Below are 27,567 nucleotides of genomic sequence, written 5' to 3' on the forward strand. Positions count from 1 at the left end.
TTTTTTGGCTGTGCCACAAAGCATGTGGGATCTTAGTTCCCTGAAAAGGGATCAAACCTGCACCCCCTACATTGTAATAGAGAAGTCTTAACCACTGGCCCACCAGGGCAGTCCAAAAATATCTGTTTAGATGCAGCAAAAACGATCACAATATTCCTGGAGCTATATACATACAAATGTTTGTTCAGAACTAGTAACAAACAAACATGATACATTATAAGAAGTGTTAGAATGTGTGCCTCTAGGTTAAAACACTGATAAAATAGAGGATGTTTAGAGAAATGGATGGTGAAAAGCAGCAACACTGTTTAATCTGACATGGATCATAATGCTATTAGTCTCAGCAAGATTGACCGTATTCTGGACCATAAAACAAGACTTAAAAAATTTAAAAGAATTGAAGTCACATAAAGTACTCTTTCTGCAACAGAATTAAACTAGAAATCATACAGAGCTATGTCTGGAAAATCCCCAAATATTTGGAAATTAAACAGTAAGAAATAATCCATGAATAAAAGAGGAAGTCACAAAGGAAATTTGAAAATAGTTTGAGTTGAATGAAAATGAAAACAATACAACAAAAATTTGAGGATGCAACAGTTAATATCACATGACTGATAACAAGGTAAGAATGTTTTCTTTCACTCTTTCCATTCAGAATTGTACAGGAAGTCCTAGCCAGTGCAGCAAAGCAATAAAAAGAAATAAATACACAAATTAGAAAAAAAGAAGGAAAACCATTATCTTCATGGAAAAACCCAAAAGAATCTACAAAAGAGCAATTCAAACTAATGAGAGTTTTGAAAAGTCAAGTGTTCAATACACAAAATTTCTATGTACCTGCAACAGACAATTAGAAACTGAAATTCAAGGAAAAGTTTACCACATATAATAGTGAAACCAAGGGCAGTCATCAGTTGGATCCCTTAAACTATAACTTGCTTCATAAATAACATCCTGTAACCGCCTTTCCTGACTAAGCTCTCTTTAATTGTTTTGAAAACTGCACACCCTCCAAGGTTCACATCGCTTAGACAATATATCACAAGACTGCTTTCAGCAACCCCCTACAGATAACACCTCTGACATATGGACTGCTACAGTACAGCTGTTCTTTCAGGGGCAGAGAGTTAGTCTTACCCAAGTCAAACCAGCCAAGATCCTGACGCTTAAACTGGTCTAGTGGAAATATCTGATGGATGACCTTTTGACATCATAGGACCAAAACCCCCACTCTCAGATCACCCTAACACACCATTCTCTGAGCATGCATCCCAGAAGGAACATGTAACTCCAACACTCCTTTACAGGCCACCGATTACAGGTTATTCTGTAGACATCAACAACATGATTTTTAAACTTACATAGAAAGATAAACTTTCATAAACAGTTATGAAAAAGAACAAAGTTGAAGGACACATACTCTCTGACTTCCTGACTTCTATGCAGATATAGTAATCAAAACAGTGTGATATTGACCAAAGAATAAACATAGAGATGAGCTGAACTCAATAGAGTGCTCAGAAATAGACCCACGAATATACAGTCAACTGATTTTCAATAAAAGATCAGAGGCAATTCAATGGAAAAGAATAGTCTTTTCATCAAATGATCTTGGAAAAATTGGACATTCACTTGCAAAAAGGAAAAAAAAGAAATCTTGATCTGTACCACATTAATAAGTTAATGGCACTTATTTATAAGTTATTAACTTAATAACTTATAATAAGTTAAAGTACCCACTCCAGTATTCTTGCCTGGAGAATCCCATGGACAGAGGAGCCTGGCTGGCTGTGGTCCATGGGGTCACAGAGAGTTGGACATGACTAAAGTGACTAAGCATGCACGCACAACATTAATTATATACCTGGATACATCTAGAAACCTAAAACTAGGAACTTCTGAAAGAAAACAGAGGCTAAGTCTTCATGACCTTGAATTAAGCAAAGATTACTCATATACACAAAGATTTAAGCAGATTACTTATATACACAAAAATTATGATCTACAAAAGAAAAAATGATAAAGTAGAGTTTATAAAAATTTTTAAATTATACCCTTTGGGAAAAAAAGCACTCTAATGAAAACAAAAATAACAACCCACTGACTGGAAATATATTCAAAAACATATTAATAAAGGATTGATAACCAAAATACCTAAGAAACTTAAAACTGAATAATAAGAAACAACCCAATTTTTAAAATGAGCAAGATATTTGAACAAACATTTCATCAAAGAAACTGTATAAACAACAAAAAGGCAAATAAAAGGATGCTCAACATCATTATTCACTGGGGAAATGCAAATTAAAACCACGGTGAGATACTATTGGCTATCTGAATGGGTAAAGCAAAAAAAGGAAAAAATAAAGAAATATTGACAAAACCAAATGTTGCCAAAAGTGTAGAGCAACTGGAACTCTCATATAGTCCTGGTGGGGGAGCAAAATTATTCAATCCTTTTGGAAAATAGTTTGGTAATTTCTTATAAATACTCCCCATATAACCTAGCAATCTCAAGACAAATTTGCTCAAGAGAAACAAAGACATAAGTACATACAAAAATCTGCATGTGAATATTTTGTTGTGCTGCTGCTAAGCTATGTCTGGTTCTCTGTGATCCCCATAGACTGCAGGATGCCAGGCTCCCCTGTCCTTCACCATCTCCCAGAGTTTGCTCAAACTCATGTCCACTGAGTCACGGATGCCATCTAACCATCTCATCTTCTCCCACCCCCCTTAGTAGCCTTATTCATAATCACCCCAGAAAGGAAACAAACCAAATATCCTTCAGCTGATGAATGATTTTAAAACTGGCATATCCATACAATAATCCTACTTGACAATAAGAAATGCATTATTGGGACATATAACAACATTGATGAATTTCAAATGAAAGATGCTAAGCTTTACAGATTTACTAAGGCCACATGGTATCTGATTACATTATATGACATTCTAAAAACAGCAGAATTCCAGGGAAAGAGACTGTATCAGCAGTTGCCAGAATTTGCGGGTGGGGGAAAGGATTAACTACCAAGGGACACAAGGACATTTGTTGCGATAAGGGCTGTTCTGTGTCCTGACTGTGGTGATTTACATGACTATGCATTTGTTAAAACTCATAGAACAGCAAAGTGACAGAGGTAAATTCTATTGCATGTAAATTAGGCTCAAATAAACCTGACTTTAATTTTTTAAAGATTTTAGAAGATTTTACAGTAAGGATCAGAGTCAAGTAAGCAGGGGAAAAAAATCTTCTAAGAAGGAAGCACAGCTACTTAAACTAGGATGAGAGACAATTAAAGAGAAAAGATTTTCAAGAGATGAAATGAATAAATTAGAGTTAAGATGGCCACATCACACACACACACACACACACCCCAAAACAAAACTAAAAAACAATTTTATCCTGACCTGAGAGGTCATAAGGAAAATACAGAGTATCTTAAGAAATGAAAAATCTACTAGCCGCTCGAAAGCTGAGGCAACTGAGTCAAAGAAAGAGAACGGTAGGGTAGGCAGAATTCTAAGATGCCCTCCCACCCCTGTCCCCCTGCACACTCTCTTTGTGTATAATCTCCTCCATTTACCTGTGGTCAAGACTTGTAAATATCATGGGAATTTACTCTCATGATTAGGTGATTAGTCAACTGACTTTGAGTTCATCAAAAAGAGTTTATCCTGGGTAGACCTGACCTAATCAGTGGAGTCCTTAAAAGAAAGGAGCAGGGCCCCACTGGAGGGAGCAGTTCTCCTACCCTGCAATGAACAGCCTGTTATCCACGAGGCAGGGACCCCAGGGCAGAAAGTGAATCCAGTCTAGAGTCGGCAGGGAACCAGGGGTTGAAATCTGCTAATGACCAGTGATGTTGGAGAAGGACCCCAAATCCTAGAAGTGATCAAAGTCCCAACTAACACCTTGCTTTCGGTCTGGAAAGATTCTGAGCAGAGAAGTTCTGACCTAGAGAAACTGTAGGATGATAAACATGTGTTTTATGTTTAAGTGGTTTAAGCCACTAAGTTTGTGGTTATTTTGTCCCAAAGCAATGAAAACACAATTCAAAGCTAGTGATTTGGGCTTCCCTGGTGGCTCAGATGGTAAAGAATCTGCCTGCAATGCAGGAGACCCGGGTTCGATCCTTGGGTAGGGAAGATCCCCTGGAGAAGGGAATTGGCAACCCACTCCAGTATTCTTGCCTGGGAAATCCCAAGGACAGAGGAGCCTGGCGGGCTACAGTCCACCGGGTCGCCAAGAGTCAGACACAACTGAGTGGCCATGAAAACCCAGCACACACTGGTAGAAGAGCCTTCTGTTGGAGATTCTCTGGTCTTCTGTCTCACTGCTCTTGGTAACTCATTATCCCTACAGGTTTTAGTGCTTCATATCTGGGCCCTGACTGCAGACACCCAAGTACTAACACTGGCGGGACACCCTCACACAGATCTCCGGGGCCAAGAGCGATATCCAGAGCAGAAATACATCTGTATTCACTGGACTTCCTTAACACTCTTTCTCCACACAGTCATTCATGAGACTAGGAGCCAGGAAATAACCACTCAACTTTATAGCCATAAAAGAAAGCATGAATCATTTCTGAAGCTTCTTTCACTATATGAGCAATAGATAGGAGGGTCTCCCTGCCCCACCAAGAACATTATTTGAATGACAGGTTGTAGTATCTTGCAAATTAAAATTAAAATAAATCCTTCATTTTCATAACATTATTAGTTTTTTGCTTTTATAACACTGTTCAATCTAAACATCATATAATCAAAATGGAGTAAATCATAACTCACCCTGTAACTTTTTAGTCGGATGAAATCAACCTTCATAGAGACACATCTATCAGAATTTCGACTGATGTTCTTTAGGTGTTCTACCAGATCTGCACAGAACTTGTAGCCTCCTTTGAGTACACACAGGACCATAATGTCACAGTATCCTATGTCTTTCATAATATCCTTAGCCAGCCGTTCAATTCTGAAACAAGGGATTAAAAGACATATTAAAGTATAACCATTTCTGAGCATTTTTGTTTCTTTCAAAAAAAAAAAAACTGCATGATATACTCTACATATTTGATTATGCAGGAGAAAAGTGGAAAAGGTCTTGGGAGACCAAAGCCTCCAGATAAAGAAGCTCTGTTAACACTGGACAAAGAGAGAGTGTTCAAAACATATTTCTGATAACCATATCATCGGTGGTACATTTTTTCTCCTCTGTGTCACAAAAAAAGTGATTACAGTGTAAAACATGATGTCAAAGATCATGAAGGCAATCATTTGATCACTACAGAGCCTGGCTGTTAGCTTTAACAAGGCTATGATGGTATGTGATGATATTACACTCACTTTAAAGCAAAGAAAGAGGAAATGGAGAATGACTCACCCACCTGACCACGTTAGACGAGACTAGAGGAAAAGTCAAGCCCGTGGTAACTATCAAAAGAATAATATTTGTCTTTTATTTACTGAAGATAGGATGTTACCTATGTGAAAGGTGCCCCAGACAATCTCAGTGGACACCATTTCCACGGATTACAGTCTGAATGGTGTCTCCTGAAGTTCTGCAACCTTGGGCTGGCACCCAACACCTAATTTGGAAGTGTCATTATATTTTCTCTCATTGTTTCAGATCTGTAAGTCCACTGTCCATTTATGCATACAACACTAAAATATTGAATGGAGGCATGTTCTAAGGTGTATACTTTTAAAAAAAATTCCCTCTGCCACTTCAAACTGAATTAGATTTAAAACAAATGAACTGGGACTCCCTTGGTGGTCCACTGCCTAAGTCTCCACACTCTTTTGTAGGGGGCCCAGGTTCGATCCCTGGCCAGGGAACTAGATCCCACTTGCAGAACTAAGTTTGCATGCAGCAACTAAAGATTCTGTGTGCTGCAACTAAGACCCGAAGCAGCCAGGTCTTAAAGAAATAAAACAGATGAACTGAATGATATGAAAAAATAAAATATTATATCACATATGTTCTATATATAATATATACTTTATACAATGTATTTTTTTTTTTTTTTTTTTGACTGCATGAGGTCTTAGTTACAGCACATGGGATCTTGTTCCCTGACCAGGGTTTGAACCCAGGCCCCCTGCATTGGAAGCACAGAGTCTTAGCCACTGAACCACCAGGGAAGTCCCTACTTTATACAATGTATTTTTATATGCTTTTATATGGGTGTATATACATGCACATGGGCTTCCCAGGTGGCACAGTGATAAAGAATCTGCCTGCCAATGCAGAGGACATAAGAGATGCAGGTTCAATCCCTGGGTCAGAAAGATCCCTTGGAGGAAGGCATGGCAACCCACTCCAGTATTTTTGCCTGGAGAAACCCCTGGACAGAGGAGCCTGGTAGGCTACAGTCCATGGGATCCCACAGAGTCAGACACAACTGCAGTGACTTACCATGCATGCACATACGTGCATATACACATACACACATGAAATGACAACCACGGCTTCTCAAAAATATGATCAGTGAAACATGTACATGAGCATGCCAAATACTCTATAAAAAGGGACATTTGTTTCTGGCATGCTGGAGTAAGGAGGTCAACACATCCTCTTCACAAAAAGCAAGTAGAAAGTTGAATGAAACTGTCAAAAACAAGCATTTCAGCCCTCTGGAGACCCACCAAAGGCATGCCCCAAACTGAGACCATTTATTCATGAAACTACTGAACACCAGGCAGAAACAGAGCAGGTCTGCGGCTTCCTTGTCTGAGAACGCTCCCATTCTCCTGGCCCCGTCAGCTCTCATGTTCAACCAGGCGGTTCAACTGGGGCGGAGGGCACTGCTCCCCTGGTGAGGAGCACAGTCAGCTAACGTGGCCAGCGTGGCAGCATGTGAACAGGGAGGGCCAGGGGCCCCATCATCCTGAAGTTGCAGTCCTGTTTGAACAGCTAACTGACAGACCAGACATGGATTTGACAGGGAATTCCGAGAGGTGACACTCATGGGAGAGGGGACCATGACAAACTCGTCACATGTCCCGAGCTGACCGGAAGCTAAGGAAGCTATGCATTTGCACAGCAGAGACGAGTGTGGGCCCAAGCCACCCAAACATCCCCGGATGGTGAAGCCTGCAAGCCTGTGCAGAACAGACACAAGAAAGCTCTGTGGAAAGTAAAAATCCAGGGAAGACCTGGAAGAGGCTGGAAAGAACTGGGAGATTGGGGTGGACATATATACACTATTGATACTATGTATAAAATAGATAACTAATGAGAACCTACTATATAACTCAGGGAACTCTACTCAGGGCTCTGTGTGACCTAAATGGGAAGGAAATCCAAAAGAGAAGGGACACACACACACACACACACACACACATAGCTGATTTACTTTATTCTACAGTAAAAACTAATACAATATTGCAAAGCAACTATACTCCAATAAAAATTAATTAAAAAAGGAAAAAAAAAAGCCTGGAAATATGAATGTCTTTGGCAGGTCCCCCCCCACATTCATCAGCAGAGAGTGGAAGCCTCACTATCTCGAGGTGCTTGAGAACACTCTCTCATCAATATTAGGCTAAAGACTAGGCTATTCAGACACAGGTGTGAACCCCAGTGAGCAAAACTTAAAAGGAAAAACAAGAAAAATAAATTGCACATCAACAACAGCTATGCACCACTGGGGAAGACAGTCTTCACAGACTGGCAGACAAAAAAAGAAACAAACAACAAGGGCAATGAGTAATAAATAGTTACAAATATGGTAGAGACTAAACCAAGAATATCAATCATGACTTTAAACATGAACGGTCTAAAAATGGGCTTCCCAGGTGGTGCTAGTGGCAAAGAACCTGCCTGCCAATGAACGAGATGTGAGAGATGCAGGTTTGATATCTGTCTCCTAGAGGAGGGCATGGCAACCCACTCCAGTATTCTTGCCTGGAGAATCCCCATGGACAGAGGAGCCTGGCTGGCTATAGTCCACAGGTCACAAAGAGTCGGACACAACTGAAGCGGCTTAGCATGCACAGCACGCAAACATGGTCTAAAAACATCAATTAAAGGCAGAGACTGTCAGAGTGGATCAAAAAATACCCTAAGGGATGTTGTCCACAAGAAATTCATCTTAAACACAAAGATGCAGATAAAAGAGCCAAATTAAAGGGATGGAGAAAGATGCACCATGCAAACATAATCAACAGAAACCTGGAAAAGTTACATCAATTTCAGACAAAGCAGACTTCAGAGCAAGGAAATTGTCAGGAATAAAGAATGACATTACTGTAATAAAAAGAGGTCAGTTCTCCAGGAAAACATAACAGTCCTTCATGTGTCCGCACCTAGCAACAGAGTGTCAAAAAACTGAAGAACTAGAGGTGGATGAATCCACTAATGTAGCTGGAAACTTCAATACCCGTCTCTTAGAACATGACAGATCCAACAGGCAGAAAACCAGTACGGATATAGTTAAAGGAACAGTATCATATAACAGTTGGACCTGGTTGACATTTACAGAATAGTTCACCCAACGTTCTTCTTAAAATATACCAATGATGAAAAGACAAGCCACACACTAGTGGGAAATATTTGCAAAGCATATGTCTGATAAAGGGCTGTGTCCAGAATATATAAAGAACTCTTAACAACTCATTTAGAAGACAAACAACCCAACTGCAAAATTGGCAAAAAACTTAAATAGGCACGTCTCCAAAGAAGATGTATGAACAGCTAGAAAAAGCACACTAATCATTAGGAAAATTTTAAACCACAATGAAACACTTTTATATATCCACGTTTTTGGTTTTGTTGTCTTAGTCACTAGGTCGTGTCCAACTCTTTGGCAACCCCATGGACTGTAGCTTGCCAGGCTCCTCTGTCCGTGGGATTTCCCAGGCAAGAACACTGGAGTGGGTTGCCATTTCCTTCTCCAGGAGATCTTCTCGATCCAGGGATCAAATCTCTGTCTCCTGCATTGCCAGGCAGATTCTTTACCACTGAGCCTGGGAACACCTAGAATGGTTAGAGTTAAAAAGGACAAACAATATGAAATGTTGGCAAGTATGTGGAGAAACTAGGGAGAAAGGCATGGCAACCCACTCCAGTATTCTTGCCTGGAGAATTCCATGGACAGAGAAGCCTGGTGGGCTATAGTCCATGGCGTCTTAAAGAGTCGGATACAACTGAGCGACTAAAACAACAACAGCAGCAGCAATGTGGAGAAATTGGAACCTTCAAAGGTTGCTGGTGGGAATGAAAAACGGTGTAGCCATTTGGAAAATAAATGGCAGTTTCTTACACTTACCATAAAACTCAGAATTCCTCTCCAAAAACCCAACCAAGAAAATGAAAAGATGTGTCCACACAAAGACTTACATGCAAATGTTCCTGGAAGCATTATTCGCAGTAGCCAAAACAAGAAATCTAAGTGCTTATCAATCGATGAATCAATAATCAGATATTGATTTAATTTATATTAAAAGCTCAGAAAACACAAGTTTAGAGAGAAAGAAATTAGATTAGTGATTGCCTGATGGTGTGGGTAGGAGCAGAGATTGACAACAAACTTTTGACTGACAACGAAATATTGTAAAACGATGCTGGTAATTGTTGCCTAGCCATAAAAATCACTAGTACTAAAATCTAGTATTAAATCTAGTACTAGTATTAAAATCACTAGTACTAAAAAAATGCCTAGTACTAAAAATCACTGAGTCATTTACCTACAATGGGTGAGTTTTGTTGTATGTAAATTATATCTCAATAAATTCATTTTAAAGGTGGGGATGGGCATTTTTGAGGCCCAACCCCAGACCCCCAAATCAGAATTTCTATACATAAAGCCTCCTGTAGAGGCAACTGGTAACCTTGCCACGATTCAATCCTGAACTATATCATGATGCAATTAACTTAAGTCATAAATTAATTTTCAGATGAGAAAAGACAAAATTTGTTTAAACCAGGGGATTCCCAAACTCATGTGAAGACAAAGTACTTCTGAGAGCTATTAAGAGGTGAATAGAGTACAAAGACGCCCACTGCACAAGAGAAGCTGGTTTAACTACCAAAGTCAAGCACATTTCTTCCCCACCCCACCCCTTTCCTTTGCAAGAATCTGTATCCTTCTTCTTTTTTGGGGGGTAGGAGAAATCCAGTAGACTGATTCTTAGGAAGCTGAATATATTTTATAAAATTTACCCCTTTTTCAAAATTAGGTATTTTTATTGTTTTCTAACCTTCCACCATATTTTATGTGTAATGTATTCATCATAACGGCTGAGGCTGGACTAAACAAAATATTGAGTTAATGCAGCCACTGAATCAAATTAATTTGGGAGAAATTTCTTTCTAAGCATGTGCAAAAAGAAATTGATAAATATTCTATTCAATAGCGGAGACCACTTTTCCCCTACCGTATCAATAATAGGAGTTTTGCATTCATATTTGTCTACATTTGAAAAAGGAAAAATTTATTGAGCAACTGTTTTCCTTGGTGCCATACAGTGAGTATCAATGGGCTTAGAAATCCACCTCCCAATCTAGTGAAATAGAAAGGTAGCAAGTATCGGGTGTTCTCTGATGAAATGATTTAGGAATCTGCATCTTTAATATGAATTGCCAACTGGGAGGTTTGACAAGTTGGGAGATGCCAAATTTTTCACATTTATTTCTTCTCAGAACCTTTTTTCCCTTTAAGGATCAAAACTTGTATTCCATGGAAGGCCACCTGAGGCCGTGAGAAATCCTAAACTAGATCTTATTTTAATAATATTTTATAGTTTGAGAGAACATGCAATATGCAGATCTTAACCAATGGGAAATCTTAGAATTTCAGTGAAAGAATGACATTTCCTTTTGCTTACAGACAGGCACTGATGGAAAGATAACATCTTGGGAATAGTGACCAGCCGGTGCTTTTCAAACTTTCCTTTGGCTGAGGATCTATTTCATAAGTTAAATTTTAACTCAGAAGAAAGTCACAGTTTAAGAAAACAGGGGCAGAAGTACAAAGGCTAAGGGAAAGGGGGGAGTGGGAGCCCTGAGTTTCAGCTTGCCCTTGTTTCTCAGAGCTTCTCCCACCCAGATTTCTGAGTGTGAAATACAGGAAGCTTGCTTTTAATATAAATGTGAAGGCTTAAGTACTTGATCTTGTGCTAGAAATCAAAAGTCCATGGAAAGGCAAGGGTCGGGGCATTAAGGCAGCTTTGTTGAAGGGATAAGACCTTTAAGTGCTGACGCCTGTGGTAGGCTGAATTGGAAGAGGCACTTACCCATTCCAGCATTCTCACCTGGAGAATTCCATGGACAGAGGAGCCTGGCAGGCTGCTACAGTCCATAGGGTCACAAAGAGTCAGACACAACTGAGTGACTAACTTTCTGTTACTTTCTTTTCTCTGAAAACTAAGAAACACACGGGGGTGACTTAGGGGCTTAGAAGATGAGAGTCAAGTGGCTGGGAAGGAGCCAGAAGACATCTGTGTCAAGGGGTTCAAAAGAACCAGAAACAGTAGTGGAGAAACAGTTCCATGCTGCTATTTTTAAGCTGCACATATTCTTATTTCCAAAACATTACCACTGAAAACATCATTGTCCACAGACTAGCCAACCTGTGAGACAGGACTTATTCAAGATAAATGCAAATTGCAGGAAAAGCCAGGGCTTCAGGGGTGTGGCCTGTGAAGGTAAATGAAGATAAAGGTCACCTCTTAACTCTCCCCAGTAAGAGTCTGTGAAAAACGTAAGACAAATGCTTTCCCGGCCCTCATTTTTATCAGTCTGTATAGGACATTGTTATTTTGAGGCTTTACTAATTTACTATCTATAGTCACTACTATCTTTTGTATGTACAGCCTTCTTACTGTTTTCCCTGAACAAATATCCAAGGAAATCACAGATTTATTTTACTCCAATTTATCTGTCCCATAAACATTCTATCCACCACTGTATAGAAGAGACTCTGGAATAGGGTCCCTGAGCATATTGTTTGATTCACACAAGAGAGGACTAGACAAAACGGATTCGGCAAAGAGCGCTCACCTGTCCACAATGATGCCATGAGGGATGAGCACGTATTCCAGGTCTCGGTAGTAGTGCTGTGGGTACGTGAATAAGCTTAAATCATACCCTGGCCAGTCATCCATAATCTGCAAACCAATTGATTTTGGTTACAATATTTTTCATTGGAAATTTATTTTTAAAAACATAAATAAACAAGAGCATGCTTTGTAAAAACAAATACCACTGAAAACAAGAGACTAGGTCTGACGATCCATACAGCATTAAATTGTATTCCGTCAACCTATGAGAAGCCAGGTGGAACAAGGTAATTTGTTTCCTGATGAAGGACCTACTGAAGTGAACTGGGAACTCCATTCCTGACTTCTGGCATCATAAGATAAAATCCCAACCTACAGCTAACCTGACAGCACTGTTTGTAAGAATGCACAAAGGTAAAGATACAATGTATATTTACATTATAAATATTATCATGAATATAAGTTACATTATTTTTGTAATTACAGGCATACCTCATTTTATTGGGCTTTGCAGATAGTATTTTTTTTTTTTTACAAATTGAAGGTTTATGGCAACCTTGCAGTCAGAGGATGCTTAGCACTTTTGGCAATAAAGCATTTTAAATTAAGGTATGTACATCTTTTTTTTTTTAGACATAATGGTATTGTACACTTAATTGACCACAGCATAGGGTAAACCTAACTTTTGTATGTACTGGAAAACCAAAATAGTAATAATTTGTGACTTGCATTATTGAGATATTCGCTTTAATTTGGTGATCTGGAACTGAACCCACACTATCTCTGAGGTCTGGCTACTGATACAGACAGTATCACTCCACATTATTATAATATATTATTATATATACTATTACATTGTATATATACAGTGTGTATATATATTATACATTGTAACCACCTCACCTGCCTTGGAAAGGTTACCTACTAAAAGTACACGTTTCCTGGTATTATTGTGCACCCAAACTTCTGAGTGGTTGGGTCGTTTTAGTAAAGACCTCAAAAGGATGTGCTGTGGTGGGAACACAAGTCAGTCCTGTGGGGAACCGACTGCTTCAGAAAACTGGTGTATTCAGATAGTGGACAGACTGCTAGCAAGCTTCCCTCTTGCTTAGGACTGGATGTGCAAGTCTGATGGTTAAGACAGTAAATAGGTGGGAGAGAAAACAGTGAAGACCATGTTCCCTTTACTTTCAGATCATCCAGAAAGGCACTCAAGCCAAACCATAGCTGAACTGCAGTCTCGAGTTTTCTGGTTACTCCCACACACCTCCATCAGACTTCTCCATACAGCTGTAAGCTTTCAAGGTCTCTCCTAAGGCAGACCTATCCTAATTTCCCAGCCCAACTCCCCATACCATCTCCTGCTGTCCTCAGATTGTTCTGCAGTCAAATCGGGATCCTCCCCAGCTCTGTGTTCTGTTCATTTGTTGTCTCTCACCTGCACCCTCTCCCTGTCTAACACACTCCCCCCCGTACCCCAAACTCCACATCATCCGCAGAAATTCAGGACAGGCCCCAGTACTTGCTGACTGTTCCCACTTCTGTGTGATCTTGCCGCCCAAACTTGTATCCCTCAGAGCTCTCTGCTCCTTGAGAAGACTTCGGTCTCTTCCTGCCTCTGGCTCCCTCATCTCATCTGTTTTCTATTAAAACCTATCTCTACTTCATCGAACACTGGGATATCCCCCTGCTTTTCCCCTGCCTCCTCACCCGGAACTCAAAACCAGTTCTCTTCTGCCCAGGTTCTGGAAGGGCCACTTAGGGTCCAGACTCCACCGACTCCCATCCCGGTTCCAGGCTCTGGAACACCGACCAGACCAAATCCACCGCAGACGAATCCCTTCCCTCTCAGTAAAGGGCAACTCTTCTCAGCTGCTGAGGTCACACCTGCAGAGTTGTAACTGAGCCCTTTCTATCATCCCCCCCTTGCACCTAGCAGTGAATCCTATCATCAGCTCCTTCAGAATTTAACCAGGACCACCTCTCAGCAGACTTCCCAGGTGGCACTAGAGGTAAAGAAGCCACCTGCCAATGCAGGAGACATAAAAGATGGGTTGGATCCCTGGGTCAGGAAGATCCCCGGAGGAGGGCATGGCAACTCACTCCAGTATACCTGCCTGGAGAATCCCATGGACAGAGGAGCCTGGTGGACTACAGTCCATGGGGTCGCAAAGAGTCAGACATGACTGAAGTGACTGAGCACGCACACACACCTCTCAGCATCTCCACTGCCCCGCTTCCAGTCCCTGCTACCACCATTTCTTCCAGGACCATTGCCATGGCTACCAACTTTGCCTCCCTGCTTCCACTGTGCCAGCATCCCGCCCATCCTCCTCCCCCATGTGGCAGCCGGAGTCCTCCTTTGAAAAATGTACCTCATGTACATCACTGCAGGCTTCTGCTCGGTTTTTTTTCAAGGGCTTCCCATTTCACTAAGAGTACAACTGGAGCTGTCACCATGGCCTGCGGCGGCGGGGTTCAGGGCCTCTGACTCATCCCTGGGGCTGTCTACCTTCTTCAGCCACCATTCTCCACCCTGATGCTTGAATGTCCCAAGCATCTTCTGCCCCAAGAGCTTTACACTTGCTTTTCTTTTGCCTACAACGCTCTTCCCCTGGAAGCCCACATGGCTTACCCTTCACTTCCTTCAAGGCTCCACCCAAACATCACCTCCACAGAGAGGCCTTCCGGACACCTATGTGAAAAAGCACCCGTTCCGTGCCACGCATCTTTGTACCTCTTACCCAGGCTCACTGTCCTTCACAGCGTGCATTTCCACTGGGTGTGACGTGTACGTGTGCTTATGTGTTTTGTCTCCTCGCATCGGAACGTTAGCTCCTTCTGGTAGAGACTTTGTCTGTCTCACGCATTGTTGAAATTCCAGCGCTCAGAACACTGCCCCAGAATATCGCAGGGGCTCAAAAACGCTGAATGACACAGTCTCCACCCACATGCTACCCAACCCTCCGTCCATCTTCTCATGATAAAGGACACCACTGTTGACGGCTCTGGAAATTCCTACCTGACCAAGGGCAGACGGGCGGTCAAACAATGTGTCATCTGCGTATTTGCGGAGCGTCACATCGGCTCTGCCTTGACCAGCAAATCGGCTAGGGGCACAATTGAATCTGTTTACAGAGCAACGCTGGTTTCCACCCCGAGACCGCCTAGGGCCGGCTGTTCACTATCAACACTGCGGGTCAGTGCCTGGAAGCACCAGGGAACACGAGGGGCTTCCAGAAGACTCACTGGCAGGCCATGATAAAGACCAGACGAGGCGCCGGAGCAGCACCCGGCCTCAGGGAGATCGCCCCGGGACACAGCACCTTCTGGCTCCCCCGCCAGAACACACAACCCTCTCCTGGAGCCCGTGCAGTGCTGGCCGCAGGAACCGGGTGTTAGTCCTCCCACCGTGAAATCCTGCGGTAGCCCCTGCCCAGCTGAATCTGAGACCACTCTCTAGTCCATGTTCTCGGGCTCAGCTCTGATACTTAACCATGGACAGGAGGAAAACTCTATCTGAGACTCATTTCCCCCTCCTTTAAATAGAGCACAATAAAAACCCAAAGACAGGGTTGTTTTGAGAATAAAAAGAACAGATAATATACTTAGATTCCTAGTACCTATTTCCATTTATGATAAATGATATATATGATAAATAAATTATGCCTCCCAAAAAGAAAAGATTGATAAAATGACAAATAAGACAAACCTATAGAGACTTCCCTAGAGGTCCGGTGGTTAAGACTCCCAAGGCCGACGTTCGATCCCTAGTTAGGGGACTAGATCCCACATACTGCAACTAAGACGCAGTACAGCCAAATAAAAAACAACAAACAAACCTACAGACAAAAACTGTACTGGAAATCTGTAGCTCAAAGGCAGCATGGAGTAACAGCAAAGAGCATGGATTAGCAACCTAACACACCTCGGGGTGCGTTTACTAGCTGTGGGACCTCAGCCGTTAAACTCTCTGGGTCAGGGTTTTCTTCTATAAAACAGTCAATGCCTACCTCGCATGGCTAACTTGAGGATTAAATAAGATAGATAATGGATATAAAACTCTTACATCAGTATCTGGTCTACTGCTGTTGCTAAGTCGCTTCAGTCGTGTCCGACTCTGTGAGACCCCATAGACGGCAGCCCACCAGGCTCCCCCGTCCCTGGGATTCTCCAGGCAAGAACACTGGAGTGGGTTGCCATTTCCTTCCCAATGCATGAAAGTGAAAAGTGAAAGTGAAGTCGCTCAGTCGTGTCCGACTCTTCGCGACCCCATGGACTGCAGCCTACCAGGCTCCTCCGTCCATGGGATTTTCCAGGCAAGGGTACTGGAGTGGGTTGCCATTGCCTTCTCCAATTTAGTCTACAGTACCCTGCAATAAATGCTAACCAGTAAGACATACTGAAACATCAATAGTTTACTTAAAAATTATGTTTGAATTAATTTAAAGAAGTGCCTCAAACCTATCTGCGAAAGTCTTATGGCCCAAATTAAAGCTGTAAATTTAAAAGTAGAAGAAACGTGTTTCTCTAAACACTATTCTATAAGCCAAACCAGTCTATTTCCAAATGAGTCTGAAATAGTTCATTTTCACTGTCACGATAAAAGACAATTAGAGATGAGGGAACCACTGGTTTATCCTTTATAGTGCATGCAAAATTGCACTGTAAATGTGTCCCAGACCTGAGGGAATGGAGGCTGTTGGGAACTGCAGATAATTATGTTATTCATCTGCTTTTTGAAAAATCAAAACAAGAAGTCTTTAAATAGTTTCAGTATCACAGATAATACGCTCTAAGTTTTTTCAGAACAATGCTTTCTCTGTTCAAAGACGCAAAATACGGCCAAGCTGGGGAAGTGACAAACACATTCACCAAGCCATTTTACATCACATCCAAACCTCAGAACTCCCTTGGACCCTCTGTTCCCCATTTGAAGATATACTGAAGACCTTCTTTCTAAGTCATTAAATCTTAATTTTTTGCTTAGAATATTTCCTGCTTTATTTTTCAAGTTGGCTGCCCTGGGGATAAAAACAGTTTGGAAACACATACAAAAGGCTAACCTCAGCTCCTCTCTGCTGCTAAGCCCCAGACCGTGGGCCCCACTCTCTCCTTCAGGCATGACCATGGCGGCTGCCAATTTCAGGTTCACATCGACCCATTCACCGCAGGAGAGGAAGGGAGTCTCTGCTTCTGGGAACCCCAGACAAGAACAGGAGTTGGCCCAGCTGGGGTCACTAGTACAGGCCCAGAACCAGGGAGGGAGGTGCAGTGTGACGAACGCCTCAGAACCACATGTTGAGAAACTTGAGTCCAAACAGAGTCCGAAAAGAAGGGCCCCGGAGATCTGCCACCAGGAGAATGAAGGGGGAACTGCACAGGCCAAATAACACCTTGTGTCCTGCATGCCTTCCTTCCATGGAAGGTTCTACACCCGGAAGGTGAAACTCATCACCCCTAGGAAAGTTGTGATCCCAATGGATTTCTCTGATTCCCACCACGTTTCCATGGGCAGATAGGGAGGGAGACAACAGAAGCACAATTATTTTAGATTTTCCTCTTCTCCTTATTTTCCTACCAAATTCACATGTGTAGGTACTAACTATGGTTCTTCTGATAATGGTTCTGTAAAAGTAAAACATATCTATAAACCTGATGCCCAAAGGGTAGACAGATAAAGATCTTTTCTCTCCCTGAGAAGTCACAAAGATACACCAGCGGAGGATTGGGGTGAGGGGTAGTGGGGGGACACTGGTGACCAGCTATCCTAAACAGAGTCTCTGAACCCAGGGCCACATCTCTGGCTTGGCCATCCCATGTACTGTTAATAATCTACTAATGTCCCATTTCCGCAATTCAACTGAAAGCCATATGCAGCCAAGAGCAGCTTCCATCTCTTCATTTTCCCTTCTCTTGCACAAACTATACTCATTTTAGGCTTAAGTTATCTAGGCCCCTTGCCATCTTCATCACCAAGTTTCTACTAACTCAGAGTTCTCTTCACTACCTCATTTCTGGATACTCCAATACACACCCCGATGATCATTCTAGCTACCCCATCTTGAGGCAACTTCACCCACCTTAGCTCAAACGACTTCACCTCCTCTCCACCTTGGCCACAGCCCATCCGCCACAGCAGCCCCAGCTCTGAACAAACTTTTTGGCCAACCCAATATTATTACCCCACTGATACTGAAACTTCCCTTTGGCTTTTTTGCAACTCCTTCTTGAGGGCTCTCTACTTTCCCAGTATACCGTTCCTCCTGAGTTTTCTTTATCCTCCTGACCCTTGATGCCATCAGCTCACCTTGAATTCACTCTGAATCAAGTTGCCCATAGACAACTTGATGTGAATCTAATTATCCCAAGCTCTACAGGAGAGAATGACACGAGTACAGGAAGTATCTCCACAATACGTTGATTATTTCCAACCTCGGTGAACCTTCACACTGCCTACCTTATCTTTCACCAAATTACCTTGCTTTCAAGAGGCCTTCTTTTAACACCAACAGTTATTCACTGTTCCACCATTTGCTTTTTAGACTTTAAAAATCTACCTTTCCAATTAGTCACATTTATGGGTCTCATCCCTTTTAAAGAGTATCTATTATTAAATAATAGTACTATATTTAACCATTCTACTGATGGCATAGTTGTTTAAAAGACTCTCACTACTGCTGGCTTCGTAACTGTCTTTGCCATCTTGATGCTACCTGCTCTTTCTGCAGTACGTGACCCTCCTGCTCAGTCTTAACCCCCTCATGAACATGCGTGTGTGCTTAATCATGGCCAACTCTTTGTGATCCCATGGACTGTAGTCTGCCAGGTTCCTCTGCCCATGGGATTCTCCAGGCAAGGACACTGGAGTGGGTTGCCAGTTCCTTCTCCAGGGGATCTTCCTGACCCAGGAATCGAATCTGGGTCTCCCACATTGCAAGCAGATTCTTTACTATCTGAGCCACGAGGGAAGCCCATCCTTTTGCCCCCTCACCTCCATAAAACTCTGTTCCTTAGGCACCGGCCACCCTATCTGCTCTCTCCTACTTTCCTACTCATTCTTGGTCTCTTCACCTGGTTTCTCCCACTAAGTCTCTTACATCCGGGGATTTCCAAGTTTCTACCCTTAACAATAATTTTATTTCCCCACCATGTTCACCAGGCATCCCCATCCATTGCCAAATGAAAGTCGCTCAGTCGTGTCCTACTCTTTGCAACCCCATGGACTATACAGTCCATGGAATTCTCCAGGCCAGAATACTGGAGTGGGTAGCCTTTCCCTTCTCCAGAGGATCTTCCCAACCCACGGATCGAACCCAGGTCTCCCGCATTGCAGATGGATTCTTTACCAGCTGAGCCACCAGGGAAGCCCAAGAATACTGGAGTGAGTGGGTAACCTACCCTTCTCCAGCAGATCTTCCCGACCCAGGAATCGAACCAGGGTCTCCTGCATTGCAGGCAGATTCTTTACCAGCTGAGCTATCAGGAAAGCCCACTGATAAGCATCAAATATTTCTGTTTGCTGATGATTTCCAATCTATACAGTCCCCCTCCTGAATTCCAAACAGGAATTTCAAATTGCCTCCCGTGCATCATGACCCATAGGCTTTACAGGCATTTAGAGACTCAACTTGTCCAGAACTGAACTGAATGACTTCCTTTTTTCAAACATTTTCACCCCAAATCTAGGCCTGACCATCCTCGGCATGGCAAGTGGAGTGATCGTTTTTTTTAAAAAAGCGTAAAACTGGATGCTATGATTCCTTTTCAGAATGTAATGATTTCCTTGCCCTTGGCAGGTGCTGTCTTGGAGAATAAGTCCCCTACATTCGAACCCTCAAGTTGTGAACTTTCAAAGATGCAAACGTGCATGCCAGCCCCTGTATACACAAGTGTTGTATTGGACTACTGTACTCTTCAAGGTACTGTACTGTAAGATTAAAAGTGTCTTATTTTTTGTTTGTAATTATTATTTGTGAAAAGTATTATAAATATTATAGTGTTACAGTACTATACAACCAATTATGTTAGTTAGGTACCTAGGCTAACTTTGTTGGACTTACAAACCAATTGGACTTGTGAATACGCTCTCTGAATGGAACTTGTTCTTATGTAGGGGACTTGCTATAGGTACCCTTCTTCAATCTTCAGGTGGCTACCTCCCCCTTAGCCTTCTGCTCTTGGCTTATATGTCACTCAGGGGGCCAACCTGACCATCTGAGCTAAAATAGCAGCCTCAGCCCTCCTCCAATCATTATCTCAAGACTCTCTTTCCTCTTCCCTGCACATATCACTGTCTGAGGGCATATTCTTCGTGTAGGTGCTTTCACACTGCTTGCCTGTGTTCCTCTCTAGAATGTAAGGTCCACGAACACAGGGGTCTGTCTGGTTTTCCCAGAGACTAGAACACTGCCTGGAACTCAGCAGCAGAATAAACAGGAGCCCAATGAACAAATAAATGAACTCCTTTAAGACTAACAGGCCTGGCTGTGAAATTAACCCTGAGCAACAGAGTTCAACCCGAACAGATCAGTTACAATGAGATGTTTCCTAATCCAACCCTCCCAACTCCTGCAACCCTCAGTCACAGACAGGATTATCTGTACATTACAGGCTGATTTCTGAACAAAGAATCTTAAAGTAGGAAGTTGGCCCCACCCACCCACCACCCTCACCACAGTTTCACTTTAAACCCGACACGTTAAAACCACTAGCTTCCAAAGAAGCCAGGAGCCGTATGGCAAGACCAGATTTGATTCCAGGATACTGATCCTTGGGTACCCACTGTGCGATGGCTGACTTTGTGGGGTTCCCAGGGCATATAAGGAGGACCTGGTCTGGGACCCCATCCTCCCACACCTTCTGATACTCCATACACATGAGTTCGCTCAGCGGGTCCTTTTGCAGACACGGATGCTCTCTCGAGGGGCGCTCTCGTGTCCCAAGCTTGTGCAGAGGCCCCACAGTAAGAGCCCTGGCCGGCGTTTCAAAGCTCAAACGTTATGTCCTAGCTGCCCTGGCCAACTCTCGGAATCCTTTTTGAAAACAACACGTGAAGCCCGCGCTGGAGGAATCAGGAGGGAGCCCGTAAGCACGGAGGCCCGTAAGAGCCGCCCGCGGGTGTCCTCGCAGCACCCCCGGCGCCCAGGGGTGACTGCTGGCGGCCAGCGGGAGTGGGAACCGGAACCACGCGGGCTCAACCCTGGGGAGTAGCGGATGGCTGTCGGGGGGAGGTGGGGACACCGAGGACCCGGGGGAAGGGCTGTTAAGCGCGCGGTCATACGGGGGAGGGGGAGGATGGAAGCGACCCGCTGGGAGGGAAGAACAAAGCCGTGGCCAGCTCGCTCCCGAATGCATTTCGGGCGTTTAATCGAGAAAGGAGGTGGGGGAGGGGGGGTGCCAGCGAAGGAGGGGCGGGGAGCGCGCGCCTCGGCCCCGAAATCGGAGTTTGCATTTACCACGACGCCTCGCCCGTAGTCTGGCGCCTCCTCACGGTTCCCGGCCATGTTTCTCCGGGGAAAGCGGGAAGGAAAGGAGCGCGCGGGGAGGGTGACGGGCCTGGAGAGGGTGGGTTGGGGGTGAGAGGGGGGACCGCTCCGCCCCCGGCCGCAGGGCGGGAGAGCCGCTGCGCGCCCAAGACCCCGGGCCTGGCGCGGCTCCAGCGCTTCGGCCCGCGCCCCCATCCCGGGCGGGTCCTCGGGCGCGGGGCGGGGCGAAGGGAAGGGCCCGGGGCGTCGGTGGGGGCGGGGAGGGGTTGGGGCGCAGCTGCAGCGAGGCTGGCTCCACCTGAACGCGGGTCCCCTGCGGCCACCGCCCGTCTGCGAGCTCGGGGACCCGGGGGACCCAGGCTGCCCGCGGCTCGCCCTTTCTGCAGCAGAACACGTGCCCAGGTCCCCCGCCTCGCTAAGTCTGCCGTCCCCGCTTTCAGGCTAAGGTCCTGGAATCCTGCCTGCTGACTTTTGGGTGCTCTTGACCACAAGTAAATCCGCGAAAAAGCCTGCGGTATAGGATGTTCTCGAAGTGCGGCTGTGGACCAAAGGATGATGTGTTTTTAAAACCCTCTTAACTGCCCAGCCAGGAGTTGGAAAGATGTGCGGCGGTTTACCCCAGAACCAAACCCGCGGTTACAGGATCTGGACTTGGAAAGAGGGCCCTTCCTTTACTGCTTTCAGGGCGGGGCGGGGCGGGGCGGGGGGGGGGGTTAGTTTTTTTACATGTCATCCACTTCACCACTTTTTAAAGAACGTATGGTCAGAGTTTAATTGTTTCAGGTTGCAGCTTAAAGCCATAGCTCTTCTCAGATTCACAAGCCTTCTTTTATGAATCTCTTGTTAATTCAACCCCTGATCCCCCCTTAGAGGGTCCTGGTTCTTTGTCCCTTCCTCCAGGGCCCGGCTCTCCCTTTAAATGTATTCACTGCCCTCATCTCTGCCATCTCGCTTCATCCTTTGCAGCCCGCTCTGGTCTGAAGCCCCGAGCTGGACTCAGGCCTCTCCGAAAGACTATTTCGTTCATCTTCAAGTTCTGGCGCAAAGCAGGGAAGGACTGCTGATTTTGCTTGGTTTGAGGGGAAAATAGTTATCAATCCGTGAATGTCGCTCCGGGTGGGGAAAATATTAGTCATTAGGCCCAACTCAGCCCTGTGTGCCTTCAGCCTCTGGTGTGTCTACAGCCAGCACGCGCATCGCTGAGATTAGGCGCTGTCCTGGCGGGGGCGGGGGGCGGCTGGGGAGGGGCAGGGGAAGGGCGGCAGGGAGGCGCCTGTTAACCAGCGCTTACGTGCTTCTTGCACAGATAAACGTGTCAGACGTCCTTGTTTGGGGCGATTTTTATAGTCTGACCCACCTCTTTTCTCAAAGGTGAGGCACCATCTTCTATTTTCATTGTCGAAGACCAAGCCCAGGAAGCATCTTCACAACCAAAGTCACTAAAATTTCAAGGAACTGAAGGTGATCATCAGACTGAAGTGTCCAGAAGACTGCTGGGAAGCCAGCCACCCCACGTCGGGGCAGGTTATGGTGGAGAAGCTGTGTGCTCAGAGTCAGACACCTGAACTGCTGAGACACTCAGAGGTTGGAATGCAGTGGTTTACCTTAAGGAATCCCACTGTCTTACTGCAGCGAAGTCAGGTTTACCCGTGGGTACATGGGCCTTGGGAACAAGAAACTTCAGTATCAGTTACAGATGTAGCTGCTCTAAAGAAATAAAAAAGCTACTACTGTGTTCTCAGCCCAGGCACTGTGAAAGATGTAAAGGAAATGGCAGATAAATCTTTCCTTAAAATGGCCATTAATTTAAATGTAAAATCCAGTAAGTTCACAATGAAAAAGTCACTTACCTGAATGATCACAGAATCTCAAGAAGATCCTATAGAGACCCACAGGACATCCTGTGAAGAATACAGAATGATGCACAAATGGTTTTTTTAAATTGAATTCATTTTATTTATTATCTTTGTATATTTTGATAACATTTTGTGTGATCTAATTATGCTTCTTTACTTTGGACTACATTAATGTAATACAGTATACATTTGACATCACAAATTGCAATTACAAGAACCAATACCCAAGAATAACATCATCTGTCCTGACTTTATGCTTACCCTTATATGAGGACCAAGAGGCAAAAATTCTTTCTAAATCTCAGATTTCTGTTATGCATCTACTGCAATGGCTTTAGATGACGATTCTGATTTTTTTAGTAATAACCCGTATGAAGTTAGATAATAAGGCTAAGCCAATTACGTCCAACAATATGCCTCAATTTTCTCATCAGTAAGAGGGACAATACTGCATATGAAGTTTTTTTTTTTTTTTTTTTCTCTACTGGATGGGAAGATGAGATTAATGTGAGGTGACATGTGAGAGAATCCTTTGAAAAATGCTATAAAACTGTAAGGTGTTAATTTGAGATGCTGTGACAGTGTGTGACCAAATGTTTATAATGTTATCTGAAGGTAAATTGACACAGTAATTGCTTTTCAAGATGGGTGTAGGGTGACCAGTCAGGGACAGTTATAATCTAGGGACAAGGTGGAACTGGTATGAGAGTGGATACAGTAAAAAAAAAAAAAAAGAAAGAAAATTATTAAAATAATGGAATTTTTCACACAAAAAATGGTATTTTAGCTCAGATTGTCCATTTTCTGATACTCCTTTGAAGAAGCTGTAAGGATAAAGACTACATCTTTGCAAAGTTAATAACCAGAAAATATACTTGCATCTTTTCAGTCCTTCTCTTGATCCACTTTTTAGTTGGAGGTTCCTCCATTTTCAATCCTGAAATTGTCTAGTATCACTACCGTGGTGAAAATGCAAATATTTATGGTTACCTGAATTCTCTACCAGGCTAAAGGCTTTTGTCCTGAAAGTGTTGCAGGAAGGGGAACTGATTCCAGGGCCCGAAAGTGGGCTCTTGTCTATCACTTAGAAATGAATTATCCAAAGGTACACACGTGCTGACAAACCAAGAGACCTCATTGGGAAGGGGCACCTGGGTGGAGAGCAGGAGGGTGAGGGAACCCAGGAGAACTGCTCTGCACCGTGGCACACAGTCTCAGGTTTTATGATCATGGGGTTAGTTTCCGGGTTTTCTCTGGTTAATCATTGTGACTCGGGCTCCTTCCTTCGTGGCACACACATGGCTCAGTCAAGGTGGATGCCAGTGAGAAGGATTCTGGGAGGTGCTAGGACACATGGAGTCTCCTTTTGACATTTCCCCAATTCTTCCAGTTGGTGGTGGCTTGTTAGTTATATGTTCCTCACCAGGACCTCCTGTCATAAAATAACTCACAGATATGGTAATTGTGCCTGACCAGGGTAGGCGGTGTCATTCAATGTGTTTCCCCTAACAAAAGAATATACTAAACTTTTGACAGTTGGTAGTTCTTGAACTTTTGCCAATATTAATCTTTATTGAAGGAGTGATGCAGCCTATGTGCTGAGTTGTTCAAGCAGTCACTCAGTGACACCAGATTTGAAATCCAGAAGGGCATTTACTTTTTTTCTGCGTCCTGAAACATGAAAATAAACAAAAACTCTCAGCCTGGGAATTGTGTTGAAATTCATAAACATGTGAAACTTAGTGACTCAGATTGTTAGTCAGTCACTGGTTAGAGTCTGGATGAAGTCCATTGTGAACAAAGGCCAGTAATAATGATGATGATATTTTGCTTTTTCTTAGTGCAGAACAAAACCCTTTACAAATGTTACAAGTACAAAAAAAAAAAAAAAAGTGGCAAAATACTTTATTCCAGATATTCAGGATAAGTAAGAATCTTGCTACCTTTGAGGTATTCTTTTCCCCTTGACATAAATACAGAAAAAAATATAGTTGCAAATGACTGTAATACAAAACAAGCAAAAGCCTAATTAGTATTCAATTAGCATAGTAAGCCCTCTTTCCTGGACTCTTGTCTGAAGCAGACTGGATCCAATGTGTAGTCTTAGAGTAGGCAAAAAATAATGACTCCATAGCAGTTCTTACAAAACAACCCAGGAGCTAAATTCAGAATTTATGTTTTGCATTATGACACTTTCACTGGTAATTAACCTTACCCTGAAGAACACACGGGGGTAAAATTTAAGTCTGTTCTTTTGCAATAATGTCAGACACGAATAATACCATCAACAGTAAGTGCTGGGCTGCTTCAGAGATATCCTCCCACCACCTCCCCCATCTGACCGGAACAGGAATTGGAAAGCTTCGGAGTAGAATAATGCGTCCATGTGTTCCTCCAGATCTCAGAGTCCTGGCAGCCGCCCTCAACTCTCTTGGCCACCATAAAGCAGTCATTGAAAGGATACAGCTGCAGGAACTAGAGGCTAAGGACTAAATAAACCCACGGGGCTGGAGGCACAAGTCATGTACATGACCCTAGCACAATACCTTGTGGTTATGAATGAGCGGATTAGCATCCAAGGGTGCAGTGGCAGCTTATGCAAAATTAATTGGCACCTCAGCCAGTGCCCAGTTCCTAATGGAAAGATGTCTACTTCAAATATACACACATACACACAAAACAAGGAAAGTTTAGTTGGTGAAAACTTCCTGGTGTTGTAGGAATTGTAAGGACCAACTGGACTGGGAGCTGAATGTTCTCTTGGCTGAACATGGATTCTCTTCAGATGGCAGTTGATGTATGACATCCACTGGCAATATCCCAGGAATGAATCCAGCTCTTGTCAGGTTCTGCATTGTATTTTAGGGTTATATTTTAGCTTGGGGAAGAGGCTGAGAAGTGGTTTGTGAACTAGGTCATCTCACATGGGAAACGAGACTGAGAAAGAAAAAGAGATTTGGACACCGACCTACCTAGAGGAACATTTCCCAAAGTGTGTTTCAATTCATTTTTCTTTATGTTTGAAAAAGATGAAATTGTGATTCATTATGTTTGAGAAACAATGAGATAAGCAAAGCTAAACACTTCTATCTTGTGGAATGTCTGGGAGTCTTAAATATGCCAACATGTACTGTCAATAGTCAAGAAGACTATAGCAAAATGCAGTGTTTCCCAAACTTTATTTTTTTTACCATGCAAATCTTCCTAGAGGGTGTTTTAAAAAGGTTTTTTAGATTGCATTATTATAAGATATTTAAATTTATACTTATCTGGAAGTAGGCAATGAACTTAAAGGCTATATTTGAGAGGACTAAATATTTAAAATATAGTTTTCTGACTATGCATTGTTTTTTTTTTTCTTTTCAAAAATATGCAGTAAACTTAAATGGACATGGCTAAGGCCTTTCTCAACCTCTGAAAGGCCATGGCCTTGCAATTTGTGCCATCCTTCAAGTGGACATGAAACTTGGTTATTCTAGAAGACAAGGATTTACTCTCACACCCACTCCCTCTCCCTCTATCATTCATACTTTATTTCCCCTCTAACTACGAGCAAGATCAGCCTTCAGAGTAGCAAGATAGATGCAAGCTATCTCATTGTGACAATCTCCTTTGCCTTTCTCAGTAACTGCGGTGGCTGTGTTGGTTTCCAAAGGCCGTTGTTTTTAGACACTGCCAGCATATAGAATATCCAGATGAGCCAGGAGGCAAAGCTGGGATGTGATATAGCAAGTCATGCATTGTCATAGCCAGGACAATGAGATTCTATTGCAAGGGCTAGGTTAATAGTCCTGTGGGGTTTGTACTTGAAGGAACTGAGTTCTCTGTGTTTTCTAACTCGGGACCTTTAACTCTACTGACTACCTCAGCTGCACCAGTGGGATTCATGGCAAGTCAAACCTGATTCACAGAGGGTGAAAATTGCTAAGTTTTAATAATTCTGTTCATAATTTTTCATTTTAAGTTTTTGGTTTTGTTCCAGCTTTTTTGAGTATAATTAACAAATAAAAACTGTATGTATTTAAGATATAAAAAAGGGCTTCCCAGGTGGCTCAGTGGTAAAGAATTCGCCTACAAATGCAGGAGACACAGGTGACACAGGTTCGATCCCTGGGTTGGAAAGATACCCTGGAGAAGGAAATGGCAACTCACTCCAGTATTCTTACCTGGAAAATTCCATGGACAGAGGAACCTGGTGGGCTACAATCCAT

At 43.2% G+C, this 27,567-nt stretch overlaps 1 protein-coding gene and 1 long non-coding RNA gene across 4 annotated transcripts in view; one reads left to right on the forward strand and one right to left on the reverse strand.

The window, feature by feature from the left end:
- The window catches only part of PRTFDC1 (phosphoribosyl transferase domain containing 1), a 97,139-nt gene extending 75,540 nt beyond the window's left edge, over positions 1-21,599 (reverse strand). For all 3 annotated transcript variants that reach the window (XM_061126221.1, XM_061126219.1, XM_061126220.1), the window contains exons 1-3: positions 21,471-21,599; positions 12,014-12,120; positions 4,801-4,984 (exon numbers count right to left, since the gene is read on the reverse strand). In XM_061126221.1, coding sequence (XP_060982204.1) covers positions 4,801-4,984; positions 12,014-12,120; positions 21,471-21,518 — 339 coding nt within the window. In that variant the 5' untranslated portion in view covers positions 21,519-21,599. The remainder of the gene's footprint in view (positions 1-4,800; positions 4,985-12,013; positions 12,121-21,470) is intronic.
- Positions 1-27,567, forward strand: part of LOC133044667 (uncharacterized) — a 117,495-nt gene that overhangs the window by 33,997 nt on the left and 55,931 nt on the right. Inside the window, exon 2 of the long non-coding RNA XR_009690019.1 lies at positions 19,812-19,934. This is a non-coding gene — a long non-coding RNA (uncharacterized LOC133044667). The remainder of the gene's footprint in view (positions 1-19,811; positions 19,935-27,567) is intronic.

This window comes from Dama dama, chromosome 23 (assembly GCF_033118175.1).
Source record: "Dama dama isolate Ldn47 chromosome 23, ASM3311817v1, whole genome shotgun sequence".
NCBI classification, from domain to species: Eukaryota; Metazoa; Chordata; class Mammalia; order Artiodactyla; family Cervidae; genus Dama; species Dama dama.